Here is a 27166-nt window from a genome sequence, read left to right on the forward strand (position 1 = left end):
ACACCTTTATCTCTCACCACTTAGGAAATTCCAAGTTTTAGGTACTCTTCACTAGAAATCAGGATGAAGACCAAATATACATTTCTTATTACAAATCACGATATCATAGGCAGATCTTTTCCATATTTTACCAAAGAGCAGGCTGAAATTTGTAGATTAATTTCTCAAAGGCACACATCAGTTTTAAGTGGTGTCTTCAACTAGAATCCAAGCCTTTTAACTGCTGTTTTCATTTTAGTTTCCAAGAAAACAGGCTGTAATTAACACAGTATTCAAAAACTACTGTGAAAATTTTATTGGTTTTTATTTTTTTCAGAAACATAACCATTACCTTTGTCATACCATAACTTTGCTCTCCAACATTCCTCTTAATAGACATTATAGAGAAAAAAGTCAGTCCAGTTTATTAGGATTATTATAAACTCTCCGCTAACTGAGTATGACTTGATGAAAATATTTTTAATGCTTTCCAAATCAGTTATTTCTAATTTAACTGTGGAAATAAGCATCTACACCCTACAAGAAATATAATGCATGCTGACTCCCTTGTCTTTTCCCATTTATCTTAAAGAGGATTTTTTTTTCTGTTTGTTGGGGTTAGCAAGCATCAAGGGGGTTGAAATGTAAAACAGGACAACACAAAATTATTAGACCTGGCTTTATCTTCACAGGTTACATTTTGTCATTTCTTTTCAATACACAAAAAAGTCAATGTGTGCCTGAACAGACCTATCTCATTACTGTCCTGTGTGTGCTGAACAAAATTGAATCCATATACCTTTACGATGCTTTTCCATTTTTATGGCTTTTTCCAAATTCCTGAACTTGGTGCAAATGTGGCCCACCAACGTCCTAATGTTCATTTGCTCTTTCCCAACAGGCATCACAGTTGATAGGCATGGATTCATTTACTTTGTGGATGGGACTATGATTCGGAGAATTGATGAGAATGCTGTGATCACCACCATAATCGGCTCGAATGGTTTGACTTCCACACAGCCACTGAGCTGTGACTCAGGAATGGACATCACTCAGGTAGGAACCACTGGTTTTCAAGCGTTATCACCATTTGGCATCATGGAAATGAATAACAATTTTCTCATACAGAAATTAGGTAGAAAGGAAGCCTGAGGTATCTGTTGTAACACCAGATAGCAGAAGTTTCTCTTTATGTAAATTACTTTTTGCCTCCTCAGGAGAGCATTGTTGGGGGTAAGAATAATGCTAGATGGAATGTCGGCATAAGAATTTTTTTGTGAAATAAACATTTTTTAATTAGTTTCAGCTGTACAACACAGTGCAACGGTTATACTTTTTACCCCTCAAAGTGACAACCCACTCCCTCAATTAGCTGCCCCATCCCCCCCCCATATCATACATATCTATTACAATTCCCTTGACTGCATTTGTAGGGTGTCAGATGGTCACATGTCTTGTTAGGGAGAACACTTCATGGATGGGGCATAAGAATTTAAGTCTCTCAAATTTGAATCAATTAGAGGGTAAAGCCAATCTTATTTATTAAATATTTTCCAAGCTATATAATTTTATTATTTTTAAATAATACAGTAACTCACATTTGGAAAAGTACTGACTACTGAAGTCTTTAGAAATATTTTTTAATGAATATATGAACATGACTTGTTATTCATGTATCCATAATAGTTATTTCGAGGGCATTTGGAAGTTTTCTTGAGTAAAAGCAATGTTCCCTCTGAGATCTATTTTACATGTATTTAGGAAAGCTTTTTGTCAGTGAGAATAAAAGGGGAAATTCAGCATAGCACTCACCTGAGTCCAAAATTCTGATGTTACCACAATACTACAAAATCAGGATTAGACATGCAGAGAGACTATAACACATAAAGCATAGTCCCACCACCCTGTGAATGACTTTCTTAATCTGAAGAATAAGAGGCTGTTATGTAACAGGTGGGGAATAGACTAGACAATCCTCAGAGAGACGTTTGAGCTCTAATTTCCATGAACCTGTGACTTTGGTGAAGGAGAATACTAGACAATCTTTTCAAATAAATTAGAGTAGAAATTGAGAGTTTTAGAATTGGTTAGTGTATCAGAGAGGATAGTTTTTTTGGCAAGTATTAAAACACTTATCTAAAAGTGGTTTGAACAATTAGGTTTCATTAACTCACATAGTAAGATGACCAGAGGTAGGCAAAGATACCAGCATATTTCCTTTTGTGTCACATTGGACAAAATCTAGTCACATGCCCTTGCCTTCACCAGTCACTGGCAAAGGAGAAATGAGATCTCCAAAATAGACTCAGACCCTCTGGAACTGGGTCACCTTCCATAAGCATATTGCTACCTAATTCTTGAACCAAGTTCAGGGTTTTGTCATCAAGGAATGAAGGATTGCTGTTGGGTAGACAGCCAGTGATATCCTCTATAGTTAGGATATTCCTGTTGTTTCATTCTTCATACTACCCAAAACCTAGGATAACAATGAAAGCAAAGTGAACACATCAGCCAGAAACCTTGCTTTAGTCATTAGAACTAATATCCCCTGCCATCGCCATCCCCCATATGTACAGATCTCTATAAAACACTAAAAATGTGCCTATTGGGGGGTTTCTTCTTGTCTATGTGCCCCTGCCTCACCCCTAGAAACTCAGAAAATAGTAAAATAGAGGCAACCACAAAAATAAGATGGTAATTGGAAGGCCTGAAAAACTGACAAAAATGAATGAACCATTCTTAAGAGAGATTTGAGTACATCAGACTATCAAGTCCTAGAGCAGTCTAACCTTCTATGATGCAAAATACTGCAGAAGGCAAGGAAAAGGAGCATTATTCATGGCAGTATGCAAGAGTGTGAATGTGTTTTTATGGAGGAGGGGGACAAAAGAGAGAAGGTGCACGTGTATGATTCACTTGTGGGATATTTTTAACTTATAGTAGGACACTTAGAATTGCAATCAGTCAGTCAGCTCTGAACAACTTATCTGTTTATTCATGGGAAATTTACACTGAAAAGAGAATTCTTTGTCAAAATAGAGGAAACATATGATTCTCATCACCATGAGAAGGGTTCTTTGTCATATGACACTTTGCAAACCATAACTGCCACCATGAAAGCTACTTCATCCATTTCAAGTTGGGATTTAAAGTGCGGCTTATTGAAAAGGGGCTCTGGTAGCCAGGAGACAGAATCACATTTTCCTTATAACATTTCATTCCAAGCCTCAGTTTCCCTGATGCCCCCTCCCTTTTCCTTACAAAACTTCAGCTTTAGAGAAACAGTAGGGTTTTTGGGAGGGAGGGGAATAAGATAGATTGGGGGAGTGGGTGTTAGAAACCAGCAGGACTGACTGGGATAGAAAGCAGGCTCCATGTCCAAATTATTTGGTAGCTATCTCTGCTGTTGTCTATCATTCCCTGATCTGTGCTTAAAGCACCCTAAAGAGTAACTAGAATTTGTCCTCATAGGCTGACAGAGAACGAGTCCATACTGTTATCTACCTCACTGTCCAGATTATAACCCTCCACCTTCATTAGGGGCCTGCTTCTCATGGCTCCATTCCCTCAGTCCAGAATTACCTCTGCTGGTCCAAATCCCATCCCCCACCCTGCTCACAGTTCACCTCTTCTGTGGGAACCTTCCCATATGGTTCTAGTCCTCACTGTTGTTTCATCCCCTTACTGAATGTTAGTACCACCATGTTTAAATTCGTACTTTATTTTCTTTTTTTTTTTTTTTAAGCTGAGCCATCCTGCCACCTGTTGGCAGTTCAGCAGCTGCTCAGCTCGGGCCGGACTCGAACTGCTGTTGCTCAGAGCTCAAACTCTTGAGCGAGCTCTTAACCAACTGAGCCATTTGGCTGGCCCCCAGTATCACCATGTTTAATATGTAATCTGTTCTCTGCTACCCAACTGTATATCCAACTAGTCTCCCAAGATAGACTGCATGTTCTTTGAACACGCATAGTAAATGCTCACCAGGCAGAGTTAACATATATACCAATACTAAAAGGATACTATGGTACAAAGAATATGGAAGAGTAGTGAGAGATGAAGCTAGAGAGCTAAGTGGAGACCATATGGTGAAGGACTTTATAAGTATGTAGTGTTTCAGTTTTATCCAGTAGACAATAGGGAGCCAATAATAGCATTAAGCAAGGAAATGCATTTTTGAATTAATGTTAAGCATGGAAATGCATTTTTGAAAGGTCATTCTAGCTGTAGTATAGAGAGAATCAAGTGGAAGAAAACTGTTAGAAGCAGGGAGATCACTTAAGAGGCAGTTGAAGTAATATAGGTATGACGGGGATGAAACATCAATATATAAATGATTAACACCTTTTCAAGAGACTGCTGTACAAATTAAATGGCTTTCCAATGCTGTTTGTTTTTTTTTGTTTTGTTTTTTTTTTGTTTTTTGTTATGATGTTCAGATGATATATCTTTGGGATACAACTCTGTTGACCATGAAATTGCTCAGATTTATGTGGATTCATAAGCGAACAATTATAATAGCCAAATCTAAAGTATCAGCAGTATAGATTAAGAAAGCTAGACAGATTGGTGAAATATCAGAGCTAGAAATCAAAGAACTTGTTTTGGTTTTTTTTCAGTTTCTCTCTGGGGGAGGGGAACAGTGTTGGGGAATTGGGGAGGGGGAGCAGCCAAGTTGTTGTTCTTCAATCTTAGTTGTGGAGGGCGCTAGTCACCATCTGGCTGCCCGTCGGCAGTTCATGGCCCCTAAACTCAAGGTGCTGTGTTACAATCTTAGTTGCAAGGTGAGCATAGCCACCATTCCATGCGGGAGTCGAACCAGCAGCCTTGTTGTTAAGAGTGCACGCTCTATCTACTGAGCTATCCGGTCGGCAGCTCAGCTCAAGGTGCTGAGTTCAGTCTTAGTTGTGGGTGGGCATAGCCCACCATCTAACAGGCAGTGTTGTTTTTAGGAACACGTGCTCTGACCAGCTGAGCCATCCTGCCACCTGCTGGCAGCTCAGGGGCAGCTCAGATTAGGTGCAGGGTCACTGGCCCATGTGGGAATCAAACCAGCTGCCCTGTTGCTCAGAGCTCACACTCTTAAACTAACTCTTAACCAACTGAGCCACTAGGCCGGCCCAAAGAACTTGTTGACTGATGACTGACTTAATTTTGGAATTAAGAAACTATGTATATGTATATGGTGGAAAGAAGGATATAAGAAGAAGAGAAGTAGTTTGGGTGAGGGTTGGATAATGCATTCAGTTTGGGGCATGTTGAATTTGATGTGCTGATGTGCATCTGGGGAAATATATTTGGGAGGCAATGTGATATAGGTCTAAAGCGCAAGGCCTGAAATGGAGATTAGATTTGGGATTATCAGTTTATAACTGGTAATAGCAAATAGAGGAGTGGATAAGATTTTTCCAGGGAGGCTACATAGCAGGAAAAAAAGAGAAAGTTTAAGGCCCAATTCCTAGGAATATCAATATTCAAGAGAAGGCTAAGGATTGGTAGCCCACAGAAGATACTGAGCAGAAGAGACCTGACAGGTAGGAGGGAAACCAGGAATCTGTGTGGTCAAAAAAGCTAAGTGAAACAAGCATTTCAAAAGGAAGGGAATAGTTAATAGCAAATGCTACTTAGAGGTCACACAAAATAAGGTGTTTTTCTAAGAAGCCATTTGGTTTGACAGTATTCGTGACTCTGATAAGAGTGCCTTTGGTAGAGTGCTAATTAATTGGAGCCAGATTGCAATGGTAGAGTGGGAGGTGAAGAAATAGAGAAAGTGAAAATAGATCTTTTTTTTTGAGATGTTTGGCTGGGAAGGGAAGGCTTTGGCATTGAAAAAAATCAGTACCCATGTAAATCACAGGTGGACAAAAGTTGGAGAACACTGATTGAAATTATATGGATGAGTGGACAGAGCATCTACCAGCAGAAAGCCAGAGTGCGATGCAGCTTCCGAGATGCTCAGCCTCTATGGCCAGAGTTTCCTCTGTCTGTTTAGACATCTGTAGCCAATTGGAGACTCATGTGTCCCGTGATTTTACATAAGAACATGGGCTGTCTTCAGCTAGAGGGAAGCGGGGTAGGGAGCTTCATAACACCTTCCAAAAACAAATCCACTGTTGTTTATTGTAGTACTTACAATGATCCAGCTGAGCTTATACTGTGCTCAGTTTCATGTATTAGTAAATACAAATATATTAATGGGTGAGGGTGAAGGCAAATTTCTAAATGAGAACACAGATTCTGCTGACAGGGACAGACAAGAGAGAAACTAGAGGCCTGTGCTACAGCATGAAGCTTGGAATCAGACCTTATGAAGAGCTTTCTGATTCTAAGACTATGTGGCAATATGATACATTATCAAAAGATCTTATAGAACTCCCACCTTTTGAAACTTTTAAAACAAATATTGACTGACAATAATCTATGAATGCTTGAAATGCAGGCCTCTCTGGAGTCAGGAAGATGGATCAACTGTTTCCTCAAAGTCCCTTCCAACTCCATCAAGGTTTCTCTACAGAAATATAACCCAGCTCCTAAAGTTCCTTGTTACTATCTCTGCGTTCCAAAACCAAAATGTCCCAAACAAGGGAAGGCCCATCCATGCTATCATAGTATCTTTAGAAGCTGGGAATTCATTCAGACAAGAGTTTATTTTTCTCTTACTTGTTGCCTTCTGCGCTTTCCTAAGGCAAGCGTCAGCCCGGGGAAGAAGCAATCGTCAATAGCCTGCCCTAATCTTCAGCAAATCCTGATGTTCTCCCTACAGTAACTTTAATAATAACTGCTACCACTTATTGAGAGCTTACTATTTTCCAGGAGCTATGCTAAGCATCTTATTTACATTTTGTCTCCACAACTGAAACACCCTTGTGAAGTAGGTATAATTACCCCCATCTACAAAAGAGAAAACTGGTAGTCAGAAGGATTATGTGTTGTACTATTATCATAGTTATTAAGTGATGCAGCCAAGATTCTAGTACAAGCTTTCTGACCCCAGTGTTCATTTTTTCAACTTCTATATTTTTAACAACAATTGGAGATGACCAAATATCATTGTATTTAGTGGGTGACAAATATTGTTTGGTTGAGAAATATTCCTTTTATTCACAGGATGTATGTTCAGTGGCACTTAGGAAACAGTTTAATAAAATCTAACCATCTCAAGAAATGAAATTTGCTTTGACAATAAAAATCAGCCTCCTGTTCAAAATCATACCTTTTTTTTGGTTTACTCAAATGTGTAACTAAACTCTCAGCATAAACTCTACAGCATAACTGCCCTTTGTAAGCACTGCCATAAACAACCAGGCCTTTCACTTCAAGAGATGAGTTGATTGTGAAGAGATTGGGCTCTTTATTTCTATTGCTGCTTTTGAATCATCTTGCTTTGGTAACTCACGTCCATCTCATGCCTGACTAGAATAGAATTGGGAGTTAGACCAAGTCTCTTGGTGTGATAGAAAATGTGAGAGCTGATTTCAGCCTTGGAACCAGCCTAATACACTCCCTCAAGTCAGCCCAACAGCAGATACACCAGAAACATGAAGCTTCTATACAGCTAGGTAATCCTGTTGACCCACTGTCCCTAAAGTACACACTTTGAGGTGTTTTCTGAGAGTATCTGCTACATAACCAGTCCTCCACAAATGCTTATTGGGTCGTCTGTATACTCCCTAGTGATTCTCAAAAGTACCTAACTGGTGGAGGGAGGCATCAACCATGGTTACGAAAGAAGGACAATAATTGGTTCTTTGGAGGAGCAAACTTTGCCCCCATGCCTTTAAGCAATTGAGTTAGTCTACTGGAAACCCTACTCCTCTCCCCAACCATTTGATGCTGGACTTCCCTCCAGAATATTCTCCCCAGGTAGAAACAGTCCAACCTCTCCTTAAATGCCTCTTGTGATAAGGAATGCACCAGCACCCCCAGACAGCTCACTGAATCTTTGAATGAATGTCTCTGACTGAGGGAAAGCTCTTCCGGGTTCCCTTTAACTGTTTCATCTTCCTTTAACTTTCACCATCTAGTCTTACTGCAACTCTTCAGGCCCTTTGTTATGAATTTAATCTGTTTTCTAGGAATAAACATATTAGTGAACCAAGCACTATACTGGGTACTTTCATATGTATTATCTTACTTAATCCTCATGACAATGCTTCAAGGTAAATAGTGCTTCCCTATTTTTAATAAGTATGAAAAACAAGGTTCAGAGGAGTTGAGTAACTTGACCAAGGTCACACAACTGATAAGTGGCAGAGTTGAAATTTGAACCTGGTCAACCTGGTGCCAAAGTCCACATGTTTTTCAGCAAACTACCATATCAAACTTCTTCTTCCACATGACAGCCCTATCAATATATGTGAACAACTCTCTCAGGCTTACTAAGTCACATCTGCAATTCATCTAATAACACCTCACTTGGCATGGTTTTTAGTTCTTTCACCATTCTCCTCACTCTTCTCTGAACATGTTCCCATTTATCTATCTCTTTGAAACTGACGCTTTCAGAAATGAATAAAATAACCCAGATTGCTTTAACTCAGAGGTAGAATGGGGACTATGACAACTCTCTTTCTATATTCTCTGTCTCTGTTAATTTTGCCTCGTGGTTTTCAAAAGGAGTTTTGCCAAAGAACATTTACTTCAAACAAAATAAACCCCATTTATAAAACAGATGCAAACAGCAGATTCAAATGAGAAGTAGTATCCCAGAACCTTCCTTATTCGGGATCACTCCCACCCAGTGGTAGTTTGCATGGCAACGCCCAAGGCACTTTTGCAAAATGTTAAGGAAATAAAGAGCACAGGTTAAGAAACCACAGCTAAAGTTGAATTGGCTTTTCAGACATTTTTTACATATGATGTGATTACAGAGGACTAAAAATTCATATGTCTCTATCCTTATCTCCTCATCTGGTACTTGCACAGTTCATTATTTGCATCATAGTGTAGGATCTTACATTAGTCTGTATTCAATTCCATCTTATTGCGTTCAGTCTATATCTTTATAGTCTTTTGCTATTATCCAATAGCTTCACTATACTTCCCAGCCTTGTGTCACCTATGGATTTGATAAATGCCTTCTATGTCCTCATCCACGATAAAATTGATGGATAAATAGACCAAGATGAAATTGTAGCACTACTGGACTCATTATCTATTAGATTATGAACCCATGTGTTTGAACTATCACCTATGTGTTATGATTCATAGTGGATCAGGAGTTCAACATAATGGCATATGACCAGCTTTTTTAAATAATGAAATAAAACTAAAAGTTCAGAGAGTATCATGTGTAGTAACGGTAAGTAAGTATTATTTCATGAAACTTTTATTTCAATTGTGTATCCTGGATAGTGCTGTAAAATATATCTTAACGAAGGTCACAGTCAAAACAAGTTGAAAGCCTCTACCCTCACTGATATTTTCCCCAACTTATCAACAGAGGTATCATGAGAAACCTCACCAGGTTGGTAACTCTGTTTGAAACAAAATAAGACTCCCTTGACATAATTTATTTCTAGTCACAGTATCTATAAGTACCACTTTCTCATCTAAGAAACAACTGTCTAACAGCACAATTCAAGGATCTTTTCTGAATCAGGTTCCTTCTTGATGCAGTTATGGAGCACATCTTCTGATTCTTCTTGAAGTCAGAGCTATATTTAACTATCCCTAATCTCTACTGCCCTCTGTTTCTCAATAATCACAAAAATTTGTTCTAAAAACCCATTTGCAAATTCTCTCTAAGAGGTAATTCTTCCTGGCCAGGAAACTTGAACTCAGTTTAAAGTAGTTAGTTAGCTGCTCTTTTGCAGTGCCTTCACCCATCTGAGACTTTGGTAACTTTGAATCAATGTTCTTTGTGGTCATTCTCCTTAAACAGAGAAAACGAAACTTTTCTTTTTCATCCATCAGCATTATACCACCTGCCCCAAGCAGCAGATCTCTGCCTTTCCTGGTTGTCTTCCACTCTCTGCATAACTGAAAACGCCATTATCTATTGTCCTTAGAATATTTTTCAAGCTTTAGATAACTAACCACAAATAGATAGAAGGGGAAATATAAAGCCTCCTCTTCAAAATCTACATGTCAATTCAACTCTATACAAGTGGATTTAACATTTTCTGTTGTTTTGAAAAAATATATATAGTGACATCTAGGTATGGAAAGTTACAGCAATCAAGGGAGAATAAAAGAAAAGAAACTGTAGTTTTAGAACAGAAAAGGTACCTTCTTTTCCCCTTCTTAAAATTCTTGCCTAATGTCTCTCATTTTCTCTTCCTCTCTCCGGTGCCAACAGTTTCATGTCTACACAATGTCCTCCATCACCCTGAGTGATACAGATGATATTGAAACTCAAGTTCTTCAGGGGTTACTTGCCTTTCTTTGTGCACTTCCATCGCTTTCCTGTGTTCACACTGAAAGAGAACAAAATTAGATCTTCCGAATGGAGGCCATTATAAGTGAAATTCCCTGCAGGGACAGACTTCTAAATTTTGCAAGGCTCTATAAGTAATCAAGAAAATCTGAATTATAATAAGTTTGCTTAAATAAAGGGATCGCCTGGGAAGGGGGGAGAAAGTTTATTTTCAAAATTCTTGCTACTAGAGATGGAAATCTCACCACCTCCACCTCCAGCACACCCTCCCGATGCTTCAATGACTACAGAAATTTTCTCACTGTCAAATCAAAGAAAACGTCTGTGGTCACACTCTAGATAATTCAGACAGAGGGATATGTGGTAGAATGCAGGCGAGAGTTCCAGGTAAACAGCAAGACATGGAAGATAAAAGCAAGTTATCTGAAATATCTGTAAACACTTCTACCAGGGACCAACAATACCACAGGGCAGAAGGCACAGCTAGATGGGAGTAAAGTAAAGGTGAGAAAGCGATAAGAGAAGATTAGGGAATGGAGAATGGCTCAAATGGCAGATTACCAAGGCCCAGGGGTTAGTAATAAGAAACCAAAAAAGTTATTTTGTTACCCTTGTGCCAACCATTTACTTTGTCCTGTTTTGTCATGGTTAGTTTAGCCAACTGAATCAACTACTTTCATAGTGTCCACTAACTATTGGGTAAGATGACATTACAACTTATGCCAGGATAAAGAAAAGCTGGTATATATCAATACATACAATGGAATATTATACAGCCTTAATGAAGAAGGAAACTTTGTCACATGCTACAACATGGATTAACCTTGAGGACATTATGCAAAATGAAATAAGTCAGTCACAAAAAGACAAATACTGTAAGATTCCACTCATATGAAGTATCTAAAGTAGTCAAAAGCATAAAAACAGAAAGTAGAAAGGGGGATACCAAGGAGAGGGGAGAGAAGGAATTAGTGATAAAGATAAAGAAACTCTAGAAATCTGTTGCACAACAATGTGAATATACTTAACACTACTTAACTGTACACTTAAAAGTGGTTAAGATGGTAAATTTAATGTTATGTGTTGTTTTTCCAATAACAATAATAAACTCATACCATCCAAATGGCCAATGGATTTTCCCATTTTCTTCCTCTGTTCTCCTGCCTGGACATCAATAGTGCAGACATCTGACTGTTCAGCAATTGGTTGTTGCAGCAGTCCAAATGGAAGCATCCTAAATCAGCAATGTTCTGTTCTATTCATTTCAGCTACATGCACTCGGTCAATACACATCAGTAACAGCCAGTGCCTCCTGCTGATCCAAAGGCTCATACAATAAATGTAGAAATGGGTATGGGGAAGTGCTAGTCTCTGCAAGGTAAAGGAGGAGCATATGCGTAGTCTACATCAACCATGGTGGAAAGGCACTGCTGACTTAGACACGCTCTTCTCAAATACCTCAATATATCAATAGCCTTAAATGTGAAAGTACTTAAATTAGAAAGTGATGACTATTGAATAAAAATGAGCACACTTCCTAATAGACATGCTTATCAGCTTGGAACAATTATTCATTTCTTCAGGAATACTGGGACATATTTTACCAAAGTTATCTGGATAATTGCCTAATTACCCATTTCCCTTTGATGAAGGTAGGACATCTAGTAGAAAGAACATAGAAAATCCTGGCTGTGAGTTCAGATTCTGCCATTTATTAACAGTGTGACTTCAGGCTAGTTACTTAGGGTCTCTGTGTATAAGTTTCCTCAATAGCAAAAAGTGGGATAAAAACACAGATTGTCTCCTAAGGCTGCTGTAACAGATAAACATGAAAACAAATATGAAAGAACTTTAGGGTTTTTTTGTTGTTTGTTTTTGGGGTTTTTTTTATTTAAGTTGATTGGGGTGACAATTGTTAGTAAAGTTACATAGGTTTCAGGTGTATACACATTATAACCCAGCAATTCCTCTCCTGTGTATCTACCCCAAAAATCTGAAAACATTTATCCATAAAGATATATGTGCTCTTATGTTCATTGTAGCTTTATTTATGGTGGTCAAGACATGGAAACAACCAAAATGTCCTTCAATAGATGATTGGATAAAGAAGATTTGGTATATATACACAATGGAATATTATTCTGCCATAAGAACTTTGTTTTTTGAAAGGCACTCACAACTGTAAATTGTTGGTGTTGATCAGAAGTGAAGAGAGAGATCATATAGTATTACATGTAACCTTGGCTTTTATGTATTCATTTGCTACAGCAGTCAGGTGGGTGGCATATAGAAAGAAGGTGGCACAAAACTTGATCTATATAGCAATCAAATTATGCTATCATAGAGCATGAGATGGCAGTTAGTGTTGTTCAGACTGATTTGACAGAAGCAACAAGAACCATAAAAAAGTTTTCTTTAGGAGTCCCTAGTGACTCTCAACGTTACTCACCTGTAAATGAGTAATCTGTTAAAGTTTATAGCTAAACATTACATAATAATGCTAAATAAACACTACTTTTAGTTGTCATTTCTATATTTTAGAAAAAGAACACCTATTTTTTAATCATTTATTCTGTTCATTTAATCATTTAATCATTCCTCTGAAATGGCAATATATTTAAATAAACTAAATTGTTTTTGTTTACTATTGACCCAAAAGAGGTTTCTCTATAATTCCAGATTCAGCTCTACACTTGGAAAACAGTCACTAGAATTTTAGAGCTGGTTAATTATTTCTCCTTATGAGGCTAATTTTAATTATTGATTAAGTGTCCTCAGTTTTTTAAAATGTGAAAGCATTTGGAAAAGTATGAACTGCTTTACAAATACGTATAAGGGATGATATAAGAAAACTGACTCTGGGTGGTAAACACACCATGTAATATATAGATGATGTATTACTGAATTGTACACATGAAATCTATGTAACTTTGCTAACAATTGTCACCCCAATAAACTTTAATTTTAAAAAAATATTAATTGGCACCTTCAGGAAATATTTTCTGTTGATTCACCATACACTTTCTAAAGTAAAAGAACACAAGAACAAAATAAGTCTCCAAGGTGGTTATTCTGATTGTGTAATATCTGTGGTTGTCAGTCTCTAATTTAAATGCATTCCTGGATAATGTTATTTATTGCTCATTTAATCCAAACCTACTCTCTTCACTCTGTAAAATGCAGGAAAACACCTTCAGGAACTGCAAAGGAGAGCCTAATTTTTCTCTAGTCCTTTCATAGAAGGTGCAAGAGACAAAATCAGACCTTTAGGGTAGACTCTCCTTCCTAGTTATACCAACATAAAAAGTCAGTAAAACATAGTGTTTGGGAACACAGACTACCTGGGTTTCTATCCCAGAACCACCACTTGCAGATGTGTCTCCCTGAGAAAAATTCCTTATCTGTAAATTGGATGATAATGTTACTTTCCTCTGTAGGGAAGTTGTGAGAACTAATGAGATAATATATATACAAATCACTCAGCAAACTGCCAAGCTCATAAGTGCTCAATAAATTAGTATCAGCAGCAACAGTAGCAGTAGTAGTACAGTCATGATCCACTTAACAATAGGGATGTGTTCTGAGAAATGCACCATTAGGTGATTTTGTTGTTTGCAAACATAGAGTACACTTACACAAACTTAGATGGTCTAGACTACTACACACCTAGGCTATATGGTATATAGCCTATTGTTCCTCGGCCACAAACCTGTACAGTATGTTACAATATCGAATACCATAGGCAATTGTAACACAATGGTATTTGTGTATATAAACATATATAAACATAGAAAAGATAGTAAAATATGGTATAAAAGATTCTAGTGAGATTATAATATTACAGCACCATGGTCATATATCTGGTTCATCGTTGACCAAAATGTCATTATGTGGCTCATAACTGTATTAGTATTTGAACTTCCATTCACAGAACAGAGAATTGAATTGATAATTTAGAGAACCAAGATGAAAAGGACCAAGAACAAGTTTCAAAGTGCTATAGAAATTGTGTAATCTTTCTTTCTGTCCTTGGTACATAGGTGTACCTTTTGCAAAGAGGCATGCATATACCTATAGATGAGTTTGATGGGCTATAACAAGCATGTGCTACAGAGACTGATCTTAATTTGCTGTGACCATAATAGAATGTTTCATCTGCCTAATGCTGATGTGAAGCTCTATCTAAATCACTTAAATGATATTCACTGTAGTCATTGAATGGTGTCCCAAATCCTTCATTTTCTTTCTACTTTCAAGAACTGTCACACTGACTATGGAGCTAAGGCTGAATGTAGTATGATTTTCATACATCTGTGATTTGACATGTATAGATTTTAGGTCATCTTCTGTCTATTTGAAATCAAGAGGTAAAGGAGCAGCTCATTCAGTGGGTAGCTTATAGCCATCCTAGGTGTGCCAATTTCACACACAAAAAAATTAAATATGAGAGTAAATAAATAAGACACAGTTTATGTAGGTCAATATGCAGAATATGATTCTCCTAAGACAAAACAAAGAGGCTCCCAGCTAAGTGGGAAATCAAAAAGGAAAGAAGTTATAAGGCTGATGTATTCATAAGAAGAAAGTGGTATCCTAGGATTTTTGAAGCAAGTTTGGCCTATGAGTTGTATTGTCTATCCAATTACTTCTTTTTTTATCACTTGAAACATATGTAACTTTACTAACCATTGTCACCCCAATAAACTTTAATTAAAAAAAGTAAATTCAGGTTCCAAGCATGTCAATCAGTTTTAAAAATTCTAATATATAAAAACCCAAATTTAACAAAATGATAAACTGGGAAAATCATTGCAATAAGATAATCCACAGATTTCCTTTAAATATCATTTCCCTTCTCCAAAATCATTTAAACTCTTTTTTTAACTGCAGTTTTCAGGTCTGCATGTCTTAGGTAAAATCACAATTGGGGTATAATAACCTATTATATTGCTCCCTCCAAAGTGATATTTCAGGTTGTTTATATAAGAAGTAGAGAACAGCAGTCCAACATCTTCAACTCCAGCATACCCAAATACCACTGAAATGTCTGCACACAAGCAAATAGCCAGAGTTGTCAGGGACCTTAAAATAAAAGTCAAGTACCGTGCTCAATGCTATATCGAAAACATAATTTATCACATGACTATAACTCCCTCAGCAGTGTCCTCTTTCCACACAAAGGACAATGGCACATTAGCTCTTATTAAAACTATTAAGCACTAGAGGAAAAGCATCTTCAAAGTTCAGGGAGTGTCAAAAGATGCAAAGCTTGCAAACTACTTTTGAATCACTCAGTCTTCCACACATTTTGCTTGGCAGGCACCATGACCTGAAATAAACCTGAAACTCTCTAAGATACAGAAATATCTGGTTGGGGAATTCAGTGGTTACTGTCTAGGGTTTATACAGCCAACATCCTGGGCTAAGTTCCAATGTAAGCCAGTTGGCCTAACTATATTTCAGACTATACCTTTAAATATAGCCCTGCACTCTATTAACTATGGGAAGGGAAGGTGTATGAATCAGTGATAACCCATATTTGTTAAATGGAAACACAATTCAAAAAGAAAGTTCTGTTGACTGTCATCAGGAATGTCATCTTTTCATGCAAAAGCTAATATATGCATATTTGGAAAAGTGAACACAGGGACATATAAAATATTTACCGAGAGGCTACACCTGTTGAGAAGTGTTTATCTTGATATACATAAGAAGAGCAGGTGTTTATTTGATTCACCTCAGAATGAACTTCCAGCTCCACATCAAAGAGAAGAGGATTCTGAAGGAGTAATCCCAATGTCTGACAAGGAGACTTGAGAGAGGAAATATAAAATATATTTAGTAGTAAATACCCAATGTATTATTATTTATAAGTAAATTCTAAGCATATAGGAAATGTCATGGGCCAACCTTCTGAATCATTCAGAACAGAATTCTGTCTCCAAAAGGTATATAGGAGAGTGGTATGACCCATCGTGAAAGCATCCTCAAGAATCACATGATGCTAAGGTTCTAGAGAATATTTACATAAGAGAGTAAGAGAAACTCTGGATAAAGCCAGTCACAACCAACTTCATAGAGTCCAAGCACAGTGGATTTGTTTTAGATGTATATTTTCTGTACATGGCAGCTTTGCAAGCCAGCAGATACGCAGAAGATTCTAGTGACTAATACGTTCTCTGGGACCAAGGCAGTCTTCACTGGCTTTTGTTCATCTTTACTAGTTTTCTATTACCACTGGCCTACAATGAGTATTGTTCTTCCTACGTCCTTGTATATGGGTTTATGCTGTGAATATCGGTCAAGATCCAGTCAGAAAAACAGAAACCACATTAATGATTTTAACAGAGAGAATTTAATATAGGTAATGGGCTGTACGGGTGTTAGAGGGTTGAGAAAAAGGGGAAATAATGTCTGCAGGAAGCAGCCGCCACCTCTAGAAATGGGGAACAAAGGAAAGAGGTTGGAATTGTCAGAACCTAAAAAGATGGAGTATTCACTCCATTGAGGTGGGACCTACTCCTCTGAGAAGAGGATGTGAGTCAGCTGCTTCCAGTACCCCCTGAGGGGTCATGATGAGACTGATTCTTGGAGTACGGAAAGTAATTGTGAAATGCAGCCAGCTACTGCTGCCAGCATGAAGGGCTGCTGTTGCCGCCATGCTGACAGAAACAGAAAGCAAGCAGGAAGGAGGACGTTCCTTCCCAAATGCCTGTATTTCCCATATTGTCAGGATCTATCAGAAATCAAGCTGGCATAAGAGAAATGTAGTTTGCAGAGTCCCAACCCCAGCAACACAAAGCAATGTCTTTAAAGGGGTAAGTTTGGAGCTGTGAGACAATAGCTTAATGTCTAGCACACTGTGCAATGAGGTGTTAGATTTCTATATCATCGTTGCTGCTGGAGTCATTCAGATATGCTTACAGTTTGGATGAAACATCAATTAGAGCACACTGTTAGCCACAGAGGATTTCTTCTTTACTGAATCCATAAGAAGCTGGTATTGAGAGACCTCAACCAAAGGTGCTCGATGTGTTTGTGAGAGTGATTCTGACTCCCCTCTTGTTGAAGCTCAGCCACTCAATATTCATCACCATTGTTTGCTTTTGTTCAGGCTTAAGTCTATAGCCTGCCCGAAATCTTAATTGACTCTGTATACATGGTAAGTGGTCAGGTGGCCATTCTCCAGAGTTCTGGAAGCACGATGCTTGATCTGGGGCATCTGTTGAGTGCATATTTTGCATTATGTACAGGAAAGTAGTGGACAAAACCCAGAAGTGCACTGGAGGCCTAATTAAAAGAGGACCAGTTAAATCTTCCTTCTCAATGTTCATTAGGCCACCTGCTCTTATTAGTCAGAAACATTAAAGAGTTAAGATAAGAGAGACAATCTGTGGAATTCTACTCTAACTTGAAATGAACTTTTGAGCAGAGCAATGATTTGTGATATTTCTCTTCCCATTTAAAATGCTGCCCACTTATATCTTAATATTTCCATGGTGAAAACTTTTGATAGTTCCTACCTGAAATATTATACTGGAAAGAAGGGTTAGCAGTAGCTACAGAAATGAAAACATAATCTCAGAGTGGCTGATCAATGAAATCAGACAATTTCATAAAAGCTGTGTAGTCATACTTCTGGCCTGTAAATTGCTTTAGATGCCAAAGGGAATTGGAAGCTTGGTCTATCCCGTCAAGCCAATACCATAATATTAACGACCCATAACAGACAAGTTTCTGAAACTTCTTAGCATGAAGAAACTCTGCAGAATGATTCCAGGGCCTTCTTATTACTCCCTAGCTCCTATGCAGGCAAAGTTTTGGTTCTCCAAAGGATAAAAGCCCCACCTCCTACTGCATGAAGACCCACAGTGGTCCTCTCCTTACTCTGAATTCTCTCAGAATGTATGGCCTCATCACCTGGTCTCACATTTGATTTTATGTCACCTTGGACTGTTCTCTAGTTGCCTCTCCCTCTGGATGTATATGTCCCACAGGGTTGTATACACAGTAAGTATTTAATAAGTACATATAAAATTAAAATAGAGACTCAAAAGAAAAGGAAAATAATAAACAGTAATACTTTCATGTTCCTCTCCCTACCCGCAGAAGTGCTAAAAGGGTTAAGTTCTTTATCTCTAATGATAAAATTCAAGATACAGAGAGATACAAACAGTAAATCTGCAAGTAACATCATGTACAATATGTTCTTCTTACGATAACAATCAAATTAGCTGTGGAGTCTGAAGGACATTCTGTAGTTTTCACACTGGGACTTCATCTTCTGCTGATAGTTGATTTTGACTGCAAATTGAAAACTAGATGGGGCTAAACATTCTGTGTAGTCACAAGTACTGTTTCCAAAATTGAAGCTTCAGAGAGGAGAGTCAAGAAAGGGTCGACCGAAACTCAGAGCAATTATGCCTGTTATTAAGATGAGGTGGTGGCAATTACACAGCCGACTCACAGAGAGTGTATACATGCTGATTGCTCCAAGGGAGCCTGTAAGAACAAACTTTTATGGCACCCATCAGGCCTTGGGTCTCTAGAGGAAATAAAGATATTCAGCCATTCTGTCAGTGTGCTTTTGGACAGAGCTTATGGCCTCAGGAACCATCTTAGAAAGGATACATGAGTTTTTCTTAATAAGCCTGGATGAAAATCTTATATAACAGAATGGCTCTATTCACTGTTTCTTTCCTCTAGGACAGGGGTTGGCAAACTTTTGAGACGGAAGAGCTGCCAGGGCTCAGCAAACTGCGGCTTGTGAGCCACAGGCTCTGGAGTAAAATTGAAAATGAAAATAAAACTATCATAGTTTCATTTATAAAATTTTTAAAGGATATTATTCACATAATGGTGATTATGTAAAAACATATTTATGGCTCTCAAATAATTTTTAAATTGTTGTGAGGGACAGGATTGGCTCTTCCAGGGGTCGGCAAACTTTTGAGACGGAACATACCCAAAGAGCCACATGTGGCTCGTGAGCCGCAGTTTGCCGACCCCTGCTCTAGGATAACCATTCTCAAGCTTTGTGGTGTCAGGACCCCTTTACACTTCTAAAACTTATTGGGAACCCCAAGGAGTTTTTCCTTATGTGGCTTTTACTAGTCAATATTTACCTTACTGGAAATGAAAAGTGTGAATTGTTTTTAAACACAAAGGTATACTAGCCTCAGGTTCCCTCTGGAAACTTCCACTGTACACTCATGGTAAAGTATAAAAAGCAAATATATTTAAACAATAGTTTCAACCTCACGTACCTCCTTGAAAGAGTCTCAGGGATCCCCAATGTCTGTGGACCAAAATAGAAATACCATATTTACTGAGTTCTCAGGTACCGTGGATCATCAACTTGATAATTTTGGGTGGTGGGAACAAATGCTCTATTAAATGTATGTATCAATTTAAGGCACATCCTCACTTCAGAAAAGTTAAAATATGGAGGGAGTGGGAAGTGCATTTCTTAAAATTGAGAAAATATGGGAAACTCCCACTAACTTCAGTGGGTCTCTAAAAACCAAGATTTACTGACTCAAACATGTTGATGAAAAATAGTTTTTCTTAGAGTCTATTTGTGTTTTATAATTTTAAATGCTTTAACAGATTGAAAATGTTATAGTCAATGAAGCACTAATGTTTTCATTCAACAAACACTTGCCGACTGTAACACCAGATACTGGGAATACAAAAATGAATGAGACCTTGCCCCTGCCCTTGAGGACTCACAGATCTAATAGAGGACATAGGAAAGTAAACAAATATTTACAATATAATAGAGAAGCATTGTATTTGAATGAGTCATGGAGCTGGACGAGCAGCTTGAACAATTACCCAAAGATGGAGCACTGGGTATTCAAGAATGCTTGAGGTTTATCTTTAAGTTTAAACAATTAGTCACCCTCTTAACAAAGGGCTGCTCTAGCTGACTTTGCCACGTGTGTCAGTCACTTTTAGACATTAATTTATTTCAATTTAATTTAATCTTGCAAACACCAGCTATCTATGCAAAGATGTAAAACTATAAATTTGTGAGACTAGTTTGACCATAATAGAGTAGTCAGTCAAGAACAAAGAACAAAGCCTAACAACATTTTCTTCATTGTGATTAGATTCAGCTGAGACTAAAAAAAATAAACCCCAATATATTATTGACATTAGCAAAATAACAACCAGGCTAGATATATAGTTCAGAACTGGGATGGCAGGTTCATGAGGTAATCTGGGACCCAGGCTCCTGCATTTCTGCTCTGTCATCCTAGCACATCAATTCTATTTTCATGGCCACTTCATGATCTAGGTCATCTGCTAAAATTCTCACCAGAATATCTATATTGTGGACTAGAAGGAATGGGAAAAAGAGGCTCCTTCCAGCTGGGTTAGTTCTCCTTTCAAAGCATCAATTTCAAACTGTGAATGTTTCCACATTTTCTGTTATATCTTATTGCCTTGAATTTGATCACATGGCAACAGATAATTGCAAATAAGGCTGGAATGTCTTCTATTCTAGACAGCAGTGTGCCCAGATGAAATATTGAGGATTTACTACTAAAAAGGAATAGATGATAGGATAGGCCTGGAACTAGTGATCTCTAATATAAGTATCTTAGTAACCACAAATTCAACATTTTGTTTTGACCCTGAAACTCTCTGAGCTTTTTCAGACTTATAAAAGCCATCTAGGGAAAGTTTGGTTTTCTGCAGTTGGAAAGCACAATGACACCTTTCAGTATGATGACCCCTATTGATCTTGCTTTTAAAAAGTGGAAATTATTAGAAGATGAAATACACCAGGACTACCTTGGGTTTGTTTTGCTTTGCTTCCCCTACTTCTTCCAAAATATTTTAGGAACACTGGGGTAGATGCAATTTAATTTATAGGCTATGCAGCAAAATAAGTCTGAAGATCAGCCCAATGCAACTCTTGATTAGCTTGATCTTGGGTATTCACGTGCCATGAATAATTCGACTTAAGTGCCAGTTATTCTGATTGGGAAGCCATGGAGACAGACCATGCTGATGCATTTGACCAAAGGTTGAGAGATTCCTCAAACTCTCCAGCCATTATTCAGAGAAGTACAAGAATGTGAATCTGAGATAATGGGAAATAATTTGCCAGCTGACAAGTCTATGTAGTCTTGGTGTACATTCATCTTCTAATAATTTCCACTTTTCAAAAGCAAGATCAATAAGGGTCAGCACTCTCAAAGGTGTCATGGTGTTTTCCAACTGCAGAAAACCAAACTTCTCCAAATGGCTTTTTCTTTCTTTCATAAAATTGAAGAAGCTCAGACCATATCAGTGTCAAGAAGTAAAAAGACCATATGAAAACTGACAAAAAGCAATGCTAACAATCTGGAGTTGTCAGCTTTTAGAAGCATGGGGAAATCTACATGTGGCTGACAGAACACCTGGCAGACAGCATTCAGTCACATCACTGTATCTTCTCCAGGGCTGGCTGGCAAACTACAGAAGAGACACTCATTCACTTCCTGGAAATTCCTACTGAAAAGGCCTCACAGATAAAATCAAACAGAGTTGTTTTTCAAATGAGCTTTAAGGCTGGGAATGTAGTAAAAGAAAGATATTAGAAGTGTCATATTGGGAATGGGGAGAAATGGCCTATTGACAAACAACTGGTTTCTTCTGCAGAGTTGAAATTTGAGAAAAAAACTTATTAGCACTTGGTGGCAATTGTAATATATAGTAACAGTCATTATATGTTTTTGAGGCTCTTCCATGAAAGTTACTTACTTAAAATGGATGGAATGGAACAGAAATAGTCTACCGCTCTATGTCATTAGCAACCCCTTGTACATACTGGAAAATAAAGCAAATGAAGTCAGCAAAAGACTATAAACTCTTTGAGGGCAGGATCTAGCATGTCTTGGTTAGAGATGGCTCGCTAATTCCTGGCATAGGGACTAAAATGGGATTTACATTTATTGGCAGGAGAAAGAAAAATAATTAAAGCAGCATGTACTGCACTTGGAAATGTACCAAGAGTAGTGTTACAAATAAAAGTGGGGAATCCAAGTAATAAGCTAAAATACTAGCCATGAAATTGGCTAAGAAACATATGTGAAATAATATGCCCCAATATAAGCCAAATATTTTTTGGAGGACACATAACTTGGAAGGATTATCAAAGAATGGAATAAATTAACCAGGAGGAAATGTCTGGGGACAGACACAGTGGAAACATTAAAAGAGCATGACTATATGATTGTACTTAAGAGTTTATGTGATAGCCAAGGAAGAGAACACTGCAATAGTCAGACAGGGACCAGAAGAAAAACTAGCTAGCCTTTCCAGAACTCTTTCTGTGTACCAGGCACCATACTAAGTGCTGTATATAGATATTTTTTATGTAATTATTTGAAGCAAATTCAAGAATTCAGGAAGTCTTGACTCCAGAGCATGAGCTCCTAACTACTTCCTTCTAGTACATCTGAGCCTTTTTCTAGGGAGGAAGTACATAGCTTTCATCAGATTCTCAAAGGGCTTTGGAAATCAAAAACAAAAAAGTACAAGAAGCAGTTTTTCAGACTCTCAGCACCATGAAGGCAGGGACTTTGTCCATCTGGATCACCACTCAGATATTTGTCAGGTGGCTAAATGAAAGGTTGTTTGAATGGATGAAGGTACTGGGGAATAGCTGGCCTCCAAATTGGTTCTCCTGCATCGTCAGTCTGGTCACCCTCCTGCCTGGCCCCCAAACTGAAGCTTAAGTGATCTTTCTAAAATACTAATCTGACCATGTCATCTCCCAACTTTAAACACCTTAGTTGACTCCTCAACACCTACAGTTTTAGCCTGAAGTCCTTAGTATACACATCCTTCCATGACTTAGTCCAGTGGTTCTCAACAAAAGACAATTTTGCCTCTCAGGGGACATTTGGCAATGCCTGGAGAAATGTGGTTGTCACAACTTGAGAGGAGGTGCTAGAGCTCCTAGTAAATAAAAGCCAGGAATGCAGCTAAACAATGCACAGGACAGCCTCACAACAAAAACTTTTCTGGCCCTAAATGACAATAGTGCTTTAGTGGAGAAACTTAAACCTAGTCTCTGGCAAACATTTTTACTTCATTTACCACCACTACCTACCCACCCTACTTTATGCTGTAGTAATCCCAGACCACAGTTAGTTTCCCCATTCCCATAGGGTTTCATGCTTCTGTCCTTTGGTTCATTCTTTTCCCTCTGTTGAAATCCCTCTTCCCACCTTGCTTCTTCTCAATCCTTTTGTTTCATCCTTCAAGATTAAGTTTACATTTCTTTTCTAGGGGTATTGCTCCAAACTGCCTCCTCTGTGATCCCATGCCACCCTGGCCATGTTTATCATGGCACTGAACCACATTATTTTGAAATGACCTGTTTCTGTATCTGTTTTCTCCAACTTGACTGTGAACTAATTGAAGGAAGGGACCTGTTTTACTTACCTTTATAATAATGCCTGGCACAGGGTAGGCACCCACAAAGCATTGAACTGTAAGGTATCAGATGACAAAGACAAATCACTCAACTTATAATGAACTTTGAACTTCTCAGCTAAAGAGAGTACCCTCTTTAGGTTAATTTAAACGAGGTAAAGGGGAGGCCAGACTTTGTGAGGAGAGCACGAACGAATGTGTCTACTGTCTACAATAGATGAGGAATCAGACAGCATAGAGCTAAGAGCACATATCTGACAATGGGAGTATTAATAGTCTCTTTCTCAAGTAATTGCTCTGAGCATAGGGTAATAATCCATGTAAAGAGCCTGACACATAAGAAGCACTCAATAAACAGTAGTTACTTTCATTAAAGGCTCAGATGACTGGGCCTGTAATTTTATAGATGTTATTGATTAGGACCAGTCCAAAGGAAGGGGCAGCACTTATTTACAGTTTAAAAGTAGCTCGATTTGGGGACAGCCGAGTGGCTCAGTTGGTTAAGAGTTAGCTTAAGAGCGCAAGCTCTGAGCAACAGGGCCGCCGGTTCAATTCCCACATGGGCCAGTGATGCTGCGCCCGAGCTGAGCTGCCACTGAGCTGCCAGCAGGTGGCAGGATGGCTCGCTAGTGAGAGCACGTGCTCCTAACAACAAGACTGTCTGTTCGATGGCGGGCTACACCTGACCACAACTAAAGTTGAACTGGGCACCTTGAGCTGAGCTGCTGCCCGGATGACTCAGTGGATAGAGCCTGTGCTCTTAACAACAAGGCTGGGGCCGGCCGAGTGGCGCGATGGTTAAGAACTCGCTTGGGACGCCAGAGGGCCCCGGTTCGGATCCCACATATGAGGGCCAGTGAACACTGCCCTCTACAGCTAAGATGCTGGGCGGCAGCTCAACCTGGAGCTGGGCTGCCGTGAGTCGCGGTGTAGGCTGCAGTTCCTGTGGCGGTGGGTTGCCATGGGCTACCGTGTGTAGCCAGCAGCCAGCATGAGCGGCCAGCAGTGAGCGGCTGTCCAGAGGCTGGTGACTGATCTGCCTCGCCCGGGAAGAGCGCAATGATGGTGCCAACTTGGGCAAGTGAAGCAACATCTTCCACAACTAGATTGAAGGGCAAAACGACAGCAACTTGTCTGTTCCCCTTCCCCAATCCCCCATCACTGTTCCCATCCCCCCAATTCCCCAATAAAAATCTTTAAAAAAAACAAAAAAAAACAAGGCTGCTGGTTTGACTCCCACATGGGATGGTGGCTACGACCAACTGCAACTAAGATTGTAACACAGCACCTTGAGCTTAGAGGCCACGAGCTGCTGATGGGCAGCCAGATGGCGACTGGCTCCCTCCACAACTAAGATTGAAGAACAACAACTTGGCTGGTTCCCCTCCCCAATTCCCCAACACTGTTCCCCTCCCCCAATTCCCCAATTTAAAAAAAAAGTAGCTCAATTTAAGGAAGAATATTAACTCAATAATAATGCACCACAGGGACATGAAAGACAGTTCAAGGAATATAATTAATAATGTTGTAAATATTTTGTAGGGTGTCAGGTGGTCACATAGCTTGCATCATGGGTGGGGAAGAGGCTTGACCACTGCACTGTACACCTGAAGCTGATGTTGTATAATACTGTATGTCAAATATAAGTGAATATATATATATATATATATATATATGGATTGGGGGAGGGGGTTGTCACTTCGAGGGGTAAAAAGTATAACTATTGCACTGTGTTGTACAGCTGAAACTAATTCTAAAAAATGTGTATTTCATAATAAAAAATAATTAATAATAATAATAATAATAATGATGCAGTGGTATAACGGTAAGGCAAAATTCATAAAGATTACGTAGCCAACTAAAGTCTGGGAAATGGAGCTGAAAGGAAACTATATTGAATGAGAACTAAACTATATTCCTTCTAGCTCTAAAGATCTACAACTTTGAAACTATTATTAGTTTTAATACCACTTACCATCCCTTAGTTTGTCCAGGGAATAGGCTGAACACCTTATATCACTATCTAATTTAACCCCCTTGAGAGTAATCTACTTTAGAATAATAACTCTCAGAAGTAGATAGATTATCATTAGACTCTTTTTCTTATTACAGATGAGAGAATGAGAGACTCCTAGATGAGACCTCGTTTGCCTAGGGTTATACACTTAGTAAAGGAAGGACTCAGCTTTCAGACTGAGAGAGCCCAAGTGTACAAAATATTGTCTGTGTCTACATTGTGGGATTAAGCTTATAATTGAGGGACTTTCTACCTTAGTCTAATCAAGGGCTCATATTTAGACATCGCTTTTACACATGGATCATTCCCTATAGGAGTCTACCACTTTATAAACTGCTACTTTGGTCAAAATTAGCTGGGTCTTTAAATCAACCATAAGAATGGCTGACCTGAGAGTTAAGTCCCTTCAAAGCAAATTTTTTTATTATTACTTTTTATTGTGAAATCCACATTTTTTAGAATTAGTTTCAGCTGTACAACACAGTGCAATAGTTATACTTTTTACCCCTCGAAGTGACAAAACCCCTCCCACAATCCGCTGCCCCACTTCGCCCCCAATATCATTCATATCTATTACAATTCCCTTGACTCCATTTCCGCACTATACTCCACGTCCCATGACTATATATATATTTATATATATATATATACATAAAAAAATATATATATATTCACTTATAGTTGACATACAATATTATACAACATCAGCTTCAGGTGTACAGTGCAGTGATCAAGCCTCTACTCCATCCATGATGTGGTCACCCTAGCAAGACATGTGACCACCTCACACCGTACAAAATATTTACAACATTATTAATTATATTCCTCAAACTGTCTTTCATATCCCTGTGGCAATATTGTAGTTACGTATTTATGCTGTCTAATCCCTTCCCCTTTTCCCTCATTCCCACCCTCTCCCAACTAGCAACCATCAGTTGTTCCTCTATATCTCTGAGACCATTTCTGTTTACTTTGCTCGTTCATTCACTTTTTTAGAGTCCACATATAAGAAAAATCATATGGTATTTGTCTTTCTCTGACTGACTTATTTCACTTAACTTAATAGTCTCTAGGTCCATTCATAGCGTCCCAAATTGTACGATTTCATTCTTCTTTATAGCAGAGTAATACTCCATCGTATAAATATACCACGGTTTCTTAATCCAGGCATCTACCAATGGGCATTTCGGTTGTTTCCAAGTCTTGGCTATTGTAAATAGCACTGCAATAAACATAGGGGTGCATATATTTTTTCGAATTAGCATCTTGGATTTCTCTGGATATACCCAAGAGTGGAATTGCTGGGTCATATGGTAGTTCCATTTCCAGTTTTTTGAGGTACCTCCATACTGATTTCC

At 38.5% G+C, this 27166-nt stretch overlaps 1 protein-coding gene across 1 annotated transcript in view; it reads left to right on the top strand.

Annotated features, from left to right (window-relative positions):
• The window catches only part of TENM1 (teneurin transmembrane protein 1), a 231736-nt gene that overhangs the window by 135690 nt on the left and 68880 nt on the right, over window positions 1-27166 (top strand). The window contains exon 12 of the mRNA XM_019657906.1: window positions 881-1035. Coding sequence (XP_019513451.1) covers window positions 881-1035 — 155 coding nt within the window. The remainder of the gene's footprint in view (window positions 1-880; window positions 1036-27166) is intronic.

Source organism: Hipposideros armiger, unplaced genomic scaffold (assembly GCF_001890085.2).
Source record: "Hipposideros armiger isolate ML-2016 unplaced genomic scaffold, ASM189008v1 scaffold_281, whole genome shotgun sequence".
NCBI lineage: Eukaryota > Metazoa > Chordata > Mammalia > Chiroptera > Hipposideridae > Hipposideros > Hipposideros armiger.